Below are 16,833 nucleotides of genomic sequence, written 5' to 3'. Positions count from 1 at the left end.
AACGTTGGGTAAAAGAATAGCTAAAATACCATGTGCACCTTGCACACTACAGGCACCTTGCACACAACATTTCACTTCTCAAATGTTCAGATATAGGATAAATGCTTACAGAAATATAATGTATTTGATGATTCACACTTTATAAATGGGTTATTTGTTATAATTTTAAGTTTAGACCAGATTTTAATAATTCTAAATGGGTTAGGGTTAGCTAACCCTAATGTTATTTCTATGTTAGCAGTGAAATATACGTTTTTATATCTGGACTTTGTTTGCCCAAATATCTCCTTGTTACACAAGCTAGATAATGTTTGTGGAATGCTTTGGAGGATGGTTGTTCAGGGACAAGTGTAAATGTTTTGGAATGTGAGGGTTGCATGTATGGTGCATTGTTTAGGGACGTGTGGATGTTCTGGAATGTGGGGATGTAAGAGTTCTGGGGGGTTGTATTTTCCTTTTGTAAGTAGCACATTAGGCTATCCAGACAGTATTGTGTGCCTTCAGTGGAATGTATTGCCTGAATAGGATTAATTTGCATTGAAATTAGTTATAATTGAACATTCTCTATTATTTCCATTTCAGAATGACATCAGCAAGGTGGCTGATGCGGTTAGGGAATCGAGGTAGTAATCAGAAGGTCGCTGGTTCGATTCCCGGCCATGCAAAATGACGTTGTGTCCTTGGGCAAGGCACTTCACCCTACTTACCTCAGGGGGAATGTCCCTGTACTTACTGTATGTCGCTCTGGATAAGAGCGTCTGCTAAATGACTACATGTAAATGTAAAGAGAGTTTCTTCAGTGCCCATGATGTCATTGAGGCTCTCCAAAATGGAGAGAGCGATGTTGACATGGAGTCAGACACCAGTGATGAGGATGATGATGACAATGAGCGAACAAACACAAGCCAACCAACTAAACTGACTATGCCCCGGGACCGGTATTGCTGGCTGCAAAATGATTTAATCAGTCCCAATACTGATTTCTCTGGTCCAGACTTGACCGAACTTGGAATTTCAGTTGACGTTGTGATGAAGCTCGCCTCCACGCTTCCAGGAGGTCAGAACTACAAGGTCTATGCAGACAACTTCTTCACGTGTTCCATTAGTAGTTCGGCTCCTTGATCGTGATATTCATTTGTGGGAACAGCCAGGCAAGTGCGCTTACCAAACTGTAACCTTGAAGATGAAAAGATCTTGAAGAAAAAGGGCAGAGGTAGCTTTGACAACAGAGTGGAGGCAAACCACAACATATGCACTGTCAAATGGTATGACAACAGGTCGGTAACACTTGTCATCCTTTGCTGGAACTGATCCGGTACAAAAGATTCAGAGAAGACCATCCCTAGGAAATGGGAGTCCACCAAATAGGGGCCCAGACAAGAGGGTATGTGAACCACCAACCGATGTGCGCAGGGACATGGTCGCACATCTCCCGGTGAAGACAACAAGAGGACGCTGCAGGCCCTGCGTGAAAGGATATTCCAGTATGTTTTGCAGAAAGTGCAATCAAACCTGTAAACTCCTCAGAGTAAAAAAGGTGACAGTGGGGGGTGGGGGGGGCGTGCCCCCGGCTCGATTGTTTTGTGATTTTAATATGCAAATTATACATTTCTGAGCGTGAGTTAAAGGCCATATTGCAGGTTAAACATCACTGTTGACAAATTGGTACATGAAGCGTTTTTGGTGTTAACATTATCATATTAGCGCAATATGGTGATGATGTCACGTTGGGGAGACGTGGAGGAGACTAGGCATAGATATCCATAGACATAATATAGTTATCTATGGAGACTAGCCTCAGATTAGTACTAGAACTATGGCAAATGACTGCAACTCACCAGGGCGCTTCACCAACTCCACGCATTCTCTTCGGACCATCCAACTACGTTAAACATTTACACTTTCTGGTACGCGATTGCAGCTTCGTCCCAAGATCTCTACAGACCATTTAGCTAATTTAATACTCAACACTTGGCTTATTACTTGAAAGAGGAACTAGATATGGTACCATTTCTGGGGGAAATTGTAACCCTTACAAAAAAGAAGTATACTTCAAGTTTATTTTATAAGTATACTTAGTATAAAAAGTATACTTTTATCATGTTACTTAAAGTACACTAGCAGTGTACTTATTTATATACTTTTTTTGTGCTGAGTAAACTTAATTGGCCCACTTTTTAGGTCATTTAGTACACTTTAAAGTACACTTATAGTGTATATTTCAAGGATTACTTTTGAATACTGCAAAGTAGCCTGTGTAGTGCACTTTCAGTTCATCAAGTATACTTCCTCAAGTACTTCAAAGTATACTTTGGAATACTTTCAAGTGCACTTTGATTTAATGTAAGTACTTCAAGAAGTAAACTTCTAAATTTAATTTTACTATTACTTACTAATGTATCAAAATGTTTAGGGGCCTCTCAAACGCCTCAGATCTTAAGTCTCATGGAAAAACGGGGCCTTTGGAACATTTCACTGCAGATTCTAAGCTGAAAGAAGCTATACACTGCCTTTGCATTACTGTTGCAAGAATCCAGCTCTTCTAATGAAATGTAACAGTCATTTAACTCATGGTTACAATGGTAAACCAGCACAACAATGACAAATACCACGCAACAAAACAATACATTTTAAGCAGACACATTTGAAAAACGAAATTCATGAAGTTACATTTGTATTTCGAACAAATGCAAACTTATCAGCAAATTTTTACACTATTTACTGCCTTGCATCATGGGAATTGACTAGCCAATGAGCCACACTATCTTCATTATTTCATGTTATTTTGTTCTTCAGTCAGTTTGACAGTATAATCTTCAAATGCATAATGCAACCCTTCTGTGTGCTTCTTTCTCAATTAGCTTTTTTGTTTTTTTTCCATTAATACTCCAATTGATAATTATTAGTATAAGATTATAGGGATTCAGAATGTTTTGGTAGTAATTAAGGTAACAGCTTCAATACCAAAAAAGATTCAATGTACAATGCATAATAGATTTTCATAGACATTACTAATTAGAATGAGATGGATCTAAAAAATGTAACCTGTAATGTACTTAAATTATTTGGACAGTTTTTGCTGTATAATAATAGAAAACGTAAAAGAGTCTAGTCTTCATCCTCACTTTCGATGACAAATCGAATCATCTGGATAGTAAAACTCAGCAGCTGACTCGTCGCTCATTTTGAAGATTACGTCAGAGGGCAATATGGAGCCGTATTGACCGCTGAGGAGGGCAATAAGCGTCTGGCATGACTACCCATTAGCCAATCAGAAAGCTTGTACCGTCGTTGCCATATAATTATGTGAAGTAATACTTAGATCGTCGCTGCATGATATAGAAACGTGGGCACAGTGCCGCCGCTCCCATAACGCGCACTACGCGCTGTGCGTAGGGCACCAAGCCCTGAGGGGGCACCAAAAAATTGCCAACTGAAAAATCATCATAGTTATTATAATTATAATGCCGATATTATTTCAGTAGGCCTATATAAATATTACGCACCTTTTAGGCATGTAAATCACAAAACGGGCAAAACAAGAGATATATGAACATGCTCAAAAAAATTTACGACGGTGCCCCCCCCCCACCCCCCAAAAAAACAAATACACATTCAACTTTCCAAGCTTGCCGTGGGTGCCCTTTCCTACCTCAGTGGCCTGACGAATTTTGACAGTAGGCTAGGTAAACTTTTCAAAAATGGAAAACAGGAGTCAGGGGCAGAAAAAGAAATAAACTGCGAGATGATGCCCGTGCATCACTTTCAGGTAAGTCCCTGTTGAATTATTGTTAAATACGGGAAATGTGCTGCTAACTTATAGTTAGCCTATGCATACACCTCGAACTAGCTGACGTTATTGCTAATTTTAGCACACTCAAATATGTTATCTATGCATTTGAAATAACTGACGCCAGCTAGATGTTACTTTACTGTACATTCTATGATGCTTTTATATTCTCGTCTCGTCTCGTCATCTTCCGCTTGTCCGGGGATCGGGTCGCGGGGGCAACGACCTAAGCAGGGAGGCCCAGGCTTCCCTCTCCCCGGCCACTTCCACCACCTCTTCCTGGGGGACCCCGAGGCGTTCCCAGGCCAGCCGAGTGACATAGTCCCTCCAGCGTGTCCTGGGTCTTCCCCGGGGCCTCTTCCCAGTGGGACGTGCCCGGAACACCTCACCAGGGAGGCGTCCAGGAGGCATCCTAATCAGATGCCCGAGCCACCTCAGCTGGCTCCTCTCGACGCGGAGGAGCAGCGGTTCTACTCTGAGCCCCTCCCGGATGACCGAGCTTCTCACCCTATCTCTAAGGGAGAGCCCGGACACCCTGCGGAGGAAGCTCATTTCGGCCGCTTGTATTCGCGATCTCGTTCTTTCGGTCACTACCCATAGTTCGTGACCATAGGTGAGGGTAGGAACGTAGATCGACTGGTAAATAGAGAGCTTCGCCTTTCGACTCAGCTCCTTCTTCACCACGACGGACCGATGCAGAGCCCGCATCACTGCGGACGCCGCACCGATCCGCCTGTCGACCTCGCGCTCCATTCTTCCCTCACTCGTGAACAAGACCCCGAGATACTTGAACTCCTCCACTTGGTTCAGGATCTCCTCCCCGACCCGGAGATGGCACTCCACCCTTTTCCGGTCGATAACCATGGCCTCAGATTTGGAGGTGCTGATTCGCATCCCAGCCGCTTCACATTCGGTTGCGAACCGCTCCAGTGAGAGCTGAAGGTCACGGCCCGATGAAGCCAACAGGACCACATCATCTGCAAAAAGCAGCGACCCGATCCTGAGGTCACCAAACCGGACCCCCTCAACACCCTGGCTGCGCCTAGAAATCCTGTCCATATAGGTAATGAACAGAATCGGTGACATAGGGCAGCCCTGGCGGAGTCCAACCCTCACCGGAAACAAGTTCGACTTACTACCGGCAATGCGGACCGAACTCTGGCACCGGTCGTACAGGGACCGGACAGCCCCGATCAGGGAATCCGGTACCCCGTACTCTCGGAGCACCCCCCACATGAGCCCCCGAGGGACACGGTCGAACGCCTTTTCCAAATCCACAAAACATGTGTAGACTGGTTGGGCGAACTCCCACGTACCCTCCAGGACTCCGCGGAGGGTATAGAGCTGGTCCACTGTTCCACGGCCAGGACGAAAACCACATTGCTCCTCCTGAATCCGAGGTTCGACAATCCGGCGGACCCTCCTCTCCAGGACCCCTGAATAGACCTTCCCAGGGAGGCTGAGGAGTGTGATCCCCCTAAAGTTGGAGCACACCCTCCGGTCCCCCTTTTTAAAGAGGGGAACCACCACCCCGGTCTGCCAGTCCAGAGGCACTGTCCCCGATGTCCACGCGATGTTGCAGAGCGTGTCAACCAAGACAGCCCTACAACATCCAGAGCCTTAAGGAACTCCGGGCGGACCTCGTCCACCCCAGGGGCCCTGCCACCGCGGAGCTTTTCAACCACCTCGGCGACCTCGGCCCCAGAGATAGAAGGGCCCCCCCCGATGTCCCCAGACTCTGCCTCCACGTCGGAAAGCGTGTTGGTGGAATTAAGGAGGTCTTCAAAGTATTCCTTCCACCGATCCAGGACGTCCCCCGTCGAAGTCAGCAGCGCACCGTCCCTACCGTATACAGTGTTGACAGAGCACTGCTTCCCCCTCCTGAGTCGCCGGATGGTGGTCCAGAACCTTTTTGAAGCCGTTCGGAAGTCATTCTCCATGGCCTCGCCGAACTCCTCCCATGCCCGGGTTTTTGCCTCCGCGGCCGCCAGAGCCGCGTTCCGCTTGGCCTGCCGGTACACATCAGCTGCCTCAGGAGTCCTACCAGCCAATAAAGCCCGATAGGCCTCCTTCTTCAGCTTGACGGCATCCCTCACCTCCGGAGTCCACCACCGGGTCCGAGGGTTACCGCCGCGACATGCACCGACCACCTTGCGGCCGCAGCTCCGGTCAGCCGCTTCAACAATGGAGGCCCGGAACATGGCCCATTCGGACTCAATGTCCCCGGCCCCCCCCGAGACATGATCGAAGCTCTCCCGGAGGTGGGAGTTGAAGCTCCTTCTGACAGAGGGTTCCGCCAGCCGTTCCCAGCAGACCCTCACATTACGTTTGGGCCTGCCAGGCCTGACCGGCGTCCTCCCCCACCATCGGAGCCAACTCACCACCAGGTGGTGATCAGTTGACAGCTCCGCCCCTCTCCTCACCCGAGTGTCCAAGACATGCGGCCTCAAGTCCGACGACACGACTACGAAGTCGATCATCGAACTGAGACCTCGGGTGTCCTGGTGCCAGGTGCACATATGGACACCCTTATGCTTGAACATGGTGTTCGTTATGGACAAGCCGTGTTTAGCACAGAAGTCCAACAACAGAACACCACTCGGGTTCAGATCGGGGGGGCCGTTCCTCCCAATCACGCCCCTCCAGGTCTCACTGTCATTGCCCACATGAGCATTGAAGTCCCCCAGGAGGACGAGGGAATCCCCGGGAGGAGCGCTTTCCAGCACCCCCTCCAGAGACTCCAAAAAGGGTGGGTACTCTGAGCTGCCGTTTGGTGCATAAGCACAAACGACAGTGAGGACCCGTCCCCCCACCCGAAGGCGGAGGGAGGCTACCCTCTCATCCACCGGGGTGAACCCCAATGTACAGGCACCGAACCGAGGGGAAACAAGTATTCCCACCCCAGCTCGACGCCTCTCACCAAGGGCAACTCCAGAGTGGAAGAGAGTCCAGCCCCTCTCAAGGAGACTGGTTCCGGAGCCCGTGCTGTGCGTCGAGGCGAGGCCGACTATATCTAGCCGGAAACTCTCTACCTCGCGCACCAGCTCAGGCTCCTTTCCCGCCAGCGAGGTGACGTTCCACGTCCCTAAAGCTAGCTTCTGCAGCCGAGGATCGGACCGCCAAGGCCCCCGCCTTCGGCCGCCGCCCGTCTCACACTGCACCCGACCCCCATGACCCCTCCTGCGGATGGTGAGCCCACTGGAAGAGGGTCCCACGTTGTCTCTTCGGGCTGTGCCCGACCGGGCCCCATGGGAAAAGGCCCGGCCACCAGGCGCTCGCCATCGAGCCCCACCCCCGGGCCTGGCTCCAGGGGGGGGCCCCGGTGACCCGCTTCCGGGCAGGGGCAACTGGGAACCATTGTTGTGTTTCTTCATGGTTGGTTTTTTGAGCCACGCTTTGTCTGGTCTTTCACCTGGAACCTGTTTGCCTTGGGAGACCCTACCAGGGGCATAAAGCCCCCGACAACCTAGCTTCCAGGATCACTAGGACACGCAAACCCCTCCACCGCGGTAAGGTGGTGACTCACGGAGGGGCTTTTATATTCGATTGATCAAATGGTTTTTAAATGAGTAATAAAGGTGGAGAGCTCCTTGGCTGCATGCTTTCAGTTTTAAATGTTTATAATTAATTTGGAAAACCATGCTAAGAAACGTAAGGGTGGGGCTGAAAAATTAAGAGACAAAAATACATCACCTTCACTAGACAAGGTTTTACCAATTGAAAAACGGCTGTTTATTTTACATATTTTGTTTATGCTCCAAAAACTATTAAGCACTCAAATAAAGGCCCCAAAATTTCGCTCGCGCGCATTGCACGCTCGCATGAACTCCTTAACTAGCATCATATCAATGACAGAATGTAGATGCATTGACAGGGCAGCTGTGGTGGTGGGGGGGGCATCATAAAGGAATTATGCGTAGGGCACCAAAATGGCTAGCGGCGGCACAGCGTGGGTCCGTGATATCGTGGTTAATATGGCTATTGCCTAGAGACAACTGCAAAAACGTGATGAGTAGCCTACATTCGGGTAGTGTCTACGGTAACTAGTTGATTCAGAAGAACCAAAACAACATGTTACCTGAAGGCCAACGTAGTTAACAAATACGTAACCATTTAGCTAACCTTTCAGAGCTGGTATAGCTTGCGGTGTAAATCAACAAACTTTTGTATGCACGTCTTTTTGCTCTAGTGCGATCGAATCCCACTTCATGCGAGCCTGCAAATGTTTTATTTTTTCTCCATTTATTTTGTCGCGAATGGTAGTATAATGTAGTGCGCACGTAGCCCATAGGCCTACTTTCATATTTGACGCAGCAAATATGAGATCCGACTTGAAAATCGCCAGTAATATGTTTGTGAATTTGTGACGAATCTGGTGATGGAGGCAGACTGATAGGTGCACACACAGCTGGGAAAGCAGTTAAATTGGGAACCAGTTGGGACGTAACACCGGAAATGAAAAACGTGTCTTTTGACATAACCAAGTTTAGCCTGTGGCATTGAAGTCAGCGATGCACCACACAAGCTTGAGTTTAAATACATTATTTAAGGTAACAATACTTACTGCACATGCAAGTCTTGAATTGCTTAAATGTATGATGCTGCCAGTACACCATGGCACGATAGATAGTACTTAAACTACTAGTAGGCTACTGTGCAACAGTCTATCCCACATAGTGCTAGTTCTATCTAGCCTAGCACATATATGCACGTCATATCTGCTGCGTCATCTCAGTTAAACTATCAGGGCTTGGAAATACTGCGATTTGCTAAACACACAGCTGCAAGAGCCAGTGAAATGTTATATACAGCTAGCAAACTAACGTTAGCTAGCATCGCTAACGACATTTGGCTAGCTCAACTTTGGTAGGCAAGCTGGCCAGTGCAAGTAACAGTTGACGCTGTGTGCTTAAAGATTCTGACGCAAGTGCTAATATTCAGATTGGCCCAGAGAAATGTCAATTATTAAGGTCTTTGCGCACTGGACGCGTTTTTTTCGTGCGATTCATTCGCAAATTATTAATACGTTTCAAACCTGTAAAGCTTGCACACTAGAGACGTTATTTCTCTGAGCGATTTTGCAGCATTTATTTTTTCGAACCAAGGTCGATTTTTTGCGAAGTTTTGCATCGACATGTTCACATCTGACCAATCAAAACACATATTGTTGATCACGTCACACAGTCAAAACATTCATCATGGCGGACCGGATGATTGTGTTTGTTTCTCAGCACCCGGTACTATATGATAAATGAGAAAAGAACTACAAGGACAACGATTTTAAAGACAACATATGGAGAGGAATAGCACAGGAGATTCAGTGTGACGATGGTGTGTGTATATCAAGCTTCAAATGTATTTTGAAGCAAACGTAATTGTGTAAACTTCCAACTACGCTGGCTACCGTTATAGCTAGCTCGAGCTAACTATAACCATGTTTTTCTTCATTCCAAAAAAGGACGTTGGAAATTTTTAGATTCTGACAAGAAATGATCTTGCTTGATAACGTTTCCAAACAAACTAGCTATTATACAATGAGCTGTATTGTGCTCTTTAATCCGTATTATTTGACAGTGTAGTCAGGTTGGTGTTGTTTACTGTGTTTAACCATTACAGCATAACTACTACAGTACTGTACTTTACTACTTTATAGTTGAAGAACTAAAGAAGTTGTGGAAAAATTTGAGGGACACTTATGTGAGAAAGAAGAGGGAGATGTAAAGAGTGGCCAGGCAGGTAACAGACAGAAGAAGAGATGGAAGTATATGGAAGCAATGTCTTTCCAAGACAAGTCCACTTCATTTAGGAGGTAGGCTCAATTTGAAAACAAATTATCAACACAGGGCCTGAATATTATATTTAAGAATGACTCCTATACACTTGTCATTATCTGAATAGTACACAGAGCATTCTAGATGCTGAGGAAGAGCTGGAGAATGCAGGGCTAGCAGAGCAGGTGTGTGAGCAAGAGGAAAGTAAGCAAGAGGGTAGTGCTGTAGCTCCCAGGCCAGCCAAGGCAAAGAGGAAGAGTAGTGACAACATGGAGGATTACCTGAAGAAGAAGGAAGTCAGAGAAGCTGAGAGAGAAAGAGAGAGAGCACTAGAGAGAGATGGGGTCACTCAGTTTCTTTTAAGCTTAGCCCCTGCAATGAGACGTCTGTCCCCAGAAAGGCAATCTTGGGTTTGGTACAAGATGCAGGAGATGTGTCATGAGGCAGAGATTGGAGCTGTTTATACACAAATTTTACTTCCTTGTCATGGTGCTGCTATATGTTTCATATTTATACAGGGTGTCCGCGGGGTTTTAAAAAGTATTAAAAGGTGATAAATCAAAATTGCCAAATTTAATGCCATTAAAAGTGTTAAATTTGGTTTTAGTGGTATTTTTTTTTTTTTATATAGGTATTATTTTTTTCAGACTATCAAGTGTCCTATTCTGATTGAAATTATTTCTGCTAAAGTTCGCTTTAGTTCTTTTTTCGCGGGTTTTAGCTGAACTAATGTTTGATGGTGACGTCATAATCAGTGGTCGTTCGACATCTCAAACGCTTTGCTTAAACATAACTCGCTTGCATGGCTAACATGGCTCGCTTACGATTTTGACTTAAAAATCTTCAACGTCTAGACAACTATGGGGAAATGCAAATTTTCTGACAGCTGGGTGCAAGACCCAGAGTTTAAGGAATGGCTCAGGCCGGTAGTAGGTAATGACCGGCAGGCTTATTGTTCGGTTTGCAAAAAATCCATCAATGTGAACTGGATGGGAGCGAATGCACTTCGGTCGCATATGGAGTCCACGAAGCATAAAAATGGAATGCGCAGTCGGCGGCAGCAGTTAACTCTACCACTCTTAACTGTCTGTGGTGCTGCACCTCCGAAAACTAGTGCTACGGTACACACCAACGCAACGGCTACAGCAACTACTTCTGACCTCCGGGTGACTTTGGGCTCCACACCAACACTTCGTGCGGAGACTCTGTGGTGTTTAAACACTGCAGTTAAGCACCACTCCTTCAATTCCAACGAAGGCATTTCGGAGCTTTTTAGAGATATGTTTCCCGACTCTGACATCGCCAAATCATTTACGTGTGGGAAAGATAAAACCGGCTACATAATCAGATTTGGGCTAGCCCCATACTTCAAAAAACAGCTTGTTGATGGCATCAACAAGGCTGGGCCATTCGTATTAATGTTCGATGAGAGCCTCAATCAGGCTTCAAAGAAAAAACAGCTTGACATCCATGTTCGATACTGGGAGGATGGCCGTGTCCAATCCAGATACTTTGGATCTCAGTTCTTGGGACATGGAAGGGCCGAGGATTTGTTGCATCACATCAAGGTAAGTTAATATATATTAATATATATATATATATATTTTGCTATATAGGCCTACTTAGGCGGCATCCTGTGGTCATTCATTTGAAGAGTTATTTATTCACAAAGATTTTATGTATTATAGAAAAATGTTGGCAAATGTATTGTTGGCTACACAAAAGGATTAAAATGGCCAAAGGCCTGCAGTTATTTGAATGGAAGCTGAGTAGGCCTACCTGCATTAATAAACCTGTGGGGTATAGCTCCAAGGTACAAGAAAATCAAACATGTTTTTAGTATTTTGTTAAGTTCAGTAACCTATCACAGTTATAGAAATTTAATATTTGGCTCAAGTTTTGCTGGTGAAAAAAATAAAATAAAATCATTGCTAAAATACCAACTAATAATTGATATCAAATGTGTGTGCAGTATGCTTCTCCTTACCCCCAAGTGCCAAGCCTTGTGAATGTTGAGATCTATTTGACTGTATCTGATTGATAACTTTTAACAAATTGTCTCCTGTGTCAATTCACAGGAATGTGTTACACAACTGAGTATGAGGGAACTACTATCAGTTGGCATGGATGGCCCCAATGTGAATTTTAAGTTAGTGGATCTTCTCCAGAAAGAGCATGCAGAGCTCTACGGAGGTGCTCAGGTTGTCACTGTTGGAAGCTGTGGACTTCACACCGTCCACAATGCTTTAAAGGCAGGCTTCACTATGTGGCAGTTGGAAAAACTTCTGCGAGCCATGCACTTCCTCTTTCATAATGTTCCTGCCAGGAGAGAAGACTTCACTAGTCTGACAGGGTCCTCCTGCTTTCCCTTACCATTTTGTGGCCATAGATGGGTCGAAAACGTTCCTGTGGCAGAGAGAGCAGTTGAAGTTTGGCCAGTGCTTAAGATGTATGTGGATGCTGCAGAGAAAAAGAGGGTTCCAGTCCCCTGCACAGCCTCATATGACACCATAGTAGCAGCACAAAAGGATCCATTAATTATTGCAAAACTCCAGTTCTTTCTCGCAATTGCAAGGACATTCAACCCCTTCTTGACCAAGTTCCAAACTGATGAGCCAGTGTTGCCCTTCTTGGCCAAAGATTTGACTGAGCTGCTGATGGTAATGATCACTGTAAATGTTTTATATCATTGATTGCATTTGATGAATCTGTATGTAAATAGCTTGATTTCTGACTGCTTGTTTTGCCATTTTAAGAGTTTACTGAGGCGGTTTGTTCAACGAGAGCTCCTCCAGGACCTCAGACCCGAGCAGCTGATCAAAATAGATCTAACAGATGAAAGGGACTTGGTCTCTCCTAAGAGTGTAGACATAGGCCTGGGAGCTGAATCTGCTATCAAGGTAATTTTGATATATCCTACTACTATACTATTTTTTTTCAGAGATGCACATGTGTTTTGGGTTGCCTGCACAATGAACCAGGATGTATGTTGTAAAATTAACTTTTGACACTTAGAAGTACTGCTACTACTATGTTATGGCTGCTACTACAACTACTACTAAAAATAATAAGAAGAAAAAGAAATACAGATTAAAAGAGTAAAACTGATTCTTTTCCAAAGCATTTGCAGTGAACATTCATTAATGTTCCTCATTTGTTAGGAACTACAGGGCAAACCAGGATGCAAGTTGGGTGAGCTTTCTGTGCTCACCTTCAGGCGAGAATGTTTGCAGGGCCTGGTTAAGGTGGTTGTGAAGCTACAGGTGAAAAGCCCCTTGAAATTTCCAATGGTCAGACAGATTGCATGCTTGGACCCTACAAAGATGCACAGAGATCCTGATTGGTGCATCAGACAGATGAAGGGCATAGTGCAAACATTCCTTCAGGGCAAGCAGCTGGCAGGTGGCATCCCAGCTGGTAAGAAAATATTGGATAGGGACAGTTAAAGTACTTAGGTTATTCAGATTGATTAAAGCTGTGTAAGAAGTCTCATTAGCAAGATGGTTTTCTGCATTCTCCTCCCAACAGTGAGGAAGTGTCAATGCTTTATCAAATTAATAAGTTCTGAAAAAGTCTTACACATTCCTAGCTCAGTGTAGAATGTTATAACATGATGTTGTGATATATGTATTGTCAAATGGGTGACTAATTAATTTTGAATGACCTATTAAGTACCTTAATTCCTGTGTCAATGTTGCAGGTGATGTGATCATCCAGCAGTTCACGTCATTGCTGTCCCTTGAGGGCAGAGATGAACGCTTCCGCTCTTTTCAACCTTTTAAGCAGCGTGTGGATGTGTTTCTACACTCAACGCTCAGCACATCATACACTGACCTTTTAAGGTTCTGCCAGAGCCTTTTACTTCTGTCGCATGGACAAGCCACAGTGGAGAGGGGCTTCTCCATAAACAAAGAGGTGGAAACGTGTAACCTTCTAGGTGAATCCTTGGAGGCACTGAGGTTAATCTGTGACAATGTCAGTAGCTGTGGTGGTGTCTTCAAGGTGCCTTTAACCAAGGACCTGCTGGCCTCTGTGGCCTCAGCAAGGTCCCAGTACAGGCTATACCTTGAGCAAGAACGCAAAAAGAGGGAGAGTGCTGCTCAGACACTGAAGAGGAAGGCTGCAGTGGAAGAACTAGTGGAGCTCAGACAGCAACGCAGAGTCCTGGATGATGTCTGTACCATCCTTGAAAATGATGCCAATAAATTGGCTGAGGAGGCAGAGGGGAAGGCTGGGTCAAAAATGGCCCAGCTAATCACTAAATCCAACACACTGAGAAGGAGGTACAAAGAGAAAAAAGAGGAACAGGTCAAACTGGACAAAACTATTGAGGAAAAGGCCATTCAATTAAGACAGTTGCCATAAGAATATTTTCTGACTGCTTGTTTTGTTATTTAAAGAGTTTACTGAGGCGGTTTGTTCAATCTTTTGCTCATGGGTTCATATGAGTCCTGTAGCACAGGTTTATGTAAATAAGAGCAGTTCACCAGTTCACGTAGTGGATGTCAGTTTGTAATGATCACTGTAAATGTTTTAATAATTGATAGCATTTGATGAATCTGTATGTAAATAGCTTGATTACTGACTGCTTGTTTTGCCATTTGAAGAGTTTACTGAGGCGGTTCTATTCACGAAATGAAATAAATGTGTGCAATATGTGGTCAACATCAGCGAGTCTCTAAATCTATTCTGTTGTGTATAGTGTTATATATGTAAAAATCTGCGTAAACGTGAAAAAGGTCGCCAATTAACACTTGCAAACTCAGTGTCGTGATGGTATTAAAAAAAATTCAGATGGTAGTAAAAAGGTTATTAAAAGGTATTAAATTTAACTTAAGGATTGCTGTATATACCCTGTTATATAAGTTATATTATTGTCATTGTTGAATTTGTTCAATAAAATCTTATTGTAAAAACAAATTGGTTTGCATTACCTGACAAACATGTGGTAAGGCAAGTTCAAGAAACATGGGTTGTACAAAAAGCAGTTTACATTTGAAAGTCTACATAGGCTATTTACCAGAGAAATGTTTAAAATAAGGGTTTTGATTTGTATGCTCTAAAAAAACTTTTAAGGAACTGATCGGGACAGGTATATACATTTTCTTTAGGCAGCAGAACCACGGTGTACATGGGCATATTGCCAAGGCACTTGTCCGGCTGATGTGTAATGCGAAAGGATAACACAAAAATGTCATTGCTAAATTATATTTATTATTACAATATTTTCAGAACATTTAGGTCCCATAAACAAATGCTTATAAAATCAAGTAAATATGTATTTTTTAATACTGTTCCCTTTGAACAAAAAAATAACATAAATAAATGACAATTCCTGCTGCTTTTAAAATGCAAATACATTTACATAATAGAATGTGTATGTATGTGTGACAGAGAGAGAAACCTAGATGGATGGGTTGCAGTTTGTGGAGGACACATCATGGACATACAGTAGACAGCAGAGTGTTTAAGAGTGTTTTGTGGTGTGTGGGAATAAGTGTGTGTGTGTGTGTGTGTGAACATGTCTCAATATGCAATATGTGAGTATACTTTCAATGGAGGCTCGGTAAAAGAACACCAGCAGTCTTTGTGTGATGTTACTCCTCAATTCCTAAGTATTCTCAGGAAAGACAGTCTCTGCTGGGCCTTTTTCAGCAGCTCAGAGGTGTCCACACTCCAGGATAGCCTGTCCTGTATGTGGACCCCCAGGAAGCAAAAGTCTGCCACCCTCTCCACACTGATCCGGCTGATGGTCAATATTGTGATCTCGGTCTTCTTTCTCCTGTAGTCTATTAATAGTTATTTTGTCTTCGCAGTGTTAAGGAGAAGGTTGTTGGCCGTGCTCCAATTCGACAGCCGCTCCACTTCTTCTCTGTAGGCGGGCTCATCCCCCCCAGAGATAAACCCCGCCACTGTGGTGTCATCTACAAACTTAACAATGGTGTTACTGTGATGGACAGGGGTGCAGTCGTGTGTGTAGAGGAAGTAGAGCAGGGGACTGAGCACACCGCCCCGGGGGGAGCCAGTGCTGAGGCTAAGGGCTGTGGATGTGTGATGGCCCACACTGACTGTCTGCGGCCAGAGAGGAAGCCGCTGATCCACCTGCATGTGGTATAAGGGAGCCCGAGGTCCCCCAGCTTAATCACTAGCTTGTGTGGGAGGATGGTGCTGAATGCAGAGCTGTAATCCACAAAAAGCATTCGCACATAGCTCCCCTGCTGCTCCAGGTGTGACAGAGCGGCATGGTGTGCTGCCGCCACTGTGTCTCCTGTGGGTCTGTTCGCTCTGTAGGCAAACTGGTGGGGGTGAAGGCTGCGGGGCATCCTCTGTTGCACTCCGTGTTTTTTGTTGAGCAGGCCTCTGCATGACCCTCCAGACATGTAAAAGTGAAGTAAGGATCCATGTCAGTTGTGAAAAATGAACCTTTTTACATCTACACTTGACATAAACTACAGTTTTGACTGAAATGCAATGGCATTACTTGAACTTGAATCCAAATGTGTTATACTGATGGAGACCCATGCAAAGTCACTCCAGACATTTGGATCGATTCCAGGCTCGAGCAAGAGTATTTACCTCTGAACTGGTCAATATACACATTTGACCAAAGATCAGCTCGACCTTTGCCTGTAAGCAGTGATTCTGTCTGTCAGAGACCTATAGGCTGACCGAGTCAAACTAGCCTGGCTAATGTAGTTTGCTTTCTCAGGAAAATGACAAATGAAATAGGCTTGTTTTGAAGGATCCTATATACTGGCTATCTTCAGTAGACACTTGTTTACAAAAAGCAGCCCTCCCTGACATTTTAGGACGAGAATTTAGTGAATTACGATATCGTTTACACACTGCCAGTGAGTGAGCGGGCCGAGTCTGTCATTGAGGCTAAGTCAAAACAATGTACCCCCGGGACGCAGTCTCACTCCACTTGCAAGTTTTCCACAAATCACAAAATCAATCGGAGCATGTGGCTAAAAGCACAATTCCCACAACTCCTAAAAGCCTGCCCTCCTCGACATTTTTGGTCAAATCAAATCAAATTTATTTGTATAGCCCTTTTTACACGCAAGCATGTCACAGAGGGCTTCACATACGCCCATAGAACTGCCCCTCAACCAACCTAAACCCTCAAGGAAGACAAGGAAAAACTCCCAGAAAAACTCCCAACGGGAGAAAAAATGGAAGAAACCTTGGGAGGAGCAATTCAGAGAGGGATCCCCTCCTCCAGAGACGGTTGGCAAGAGAGAGGAGCAGAACACAAGCTAAACATAGTCA

The 16,833-nt window shown here is 44.9% G+C and overlaps 1 protein-coding gene and 1 pseudogene across 1 annotated transcript; both read left to right on the top strand.

Moving 5' to 3' along the window:
• Positions 1-9,397: 9,397 nt before the first annotated feature.
• LOC146238093 (uncharacterized) lies at positions 9,398-10,115 on the top strand (annotated as a pseudogene).
• On the top strand, positions 10,086-14,231 carry LOC146238092 (uncharacterized). Its single transcript, XM_084685655.1, has 5 exons — positions 10,086-11,129; positions 11,640-12,221; positions 12,318-12,461; positions 12,723-12,978; positions 13,262-14,231. The coding sequence occupies exons 1-5, from the start codon at positions 10,422-10,424 to the stop codon at positions 13,924-13,926; spliced, it is 2,355 nt and encodes a 784-aa protein (XP_084541781.1). The 5' UTR covers positions 10,086-10,421; the 3' UTR covers positions 13,927-14,231.
• The last annotated feature ends 2,602 nt before the right edge of the window (positions 14,232-16,833 follow it).

Source organism: Hypomesus nipponensis, chromosome 21 (genome assembly GCF_054491055.1).
Source record: "Hypomesus nipponensis isolate SF chromosome 21, ASM5449105v1, whole genome shotgun sequence".
In the NCBI taxonomy this organism is placed as follows: domain Eukaryota; kingdom Metazoa; phylum Chordata; class Actinopteri; order Osmeriformes; family Osmeridae; genus Hypomesus; species Hypomesus nipponensis.
Note: the sequence above shows the minus strand (reverse complement) of the source record. Positions and strands in the feature narration are given on the sequence as shown.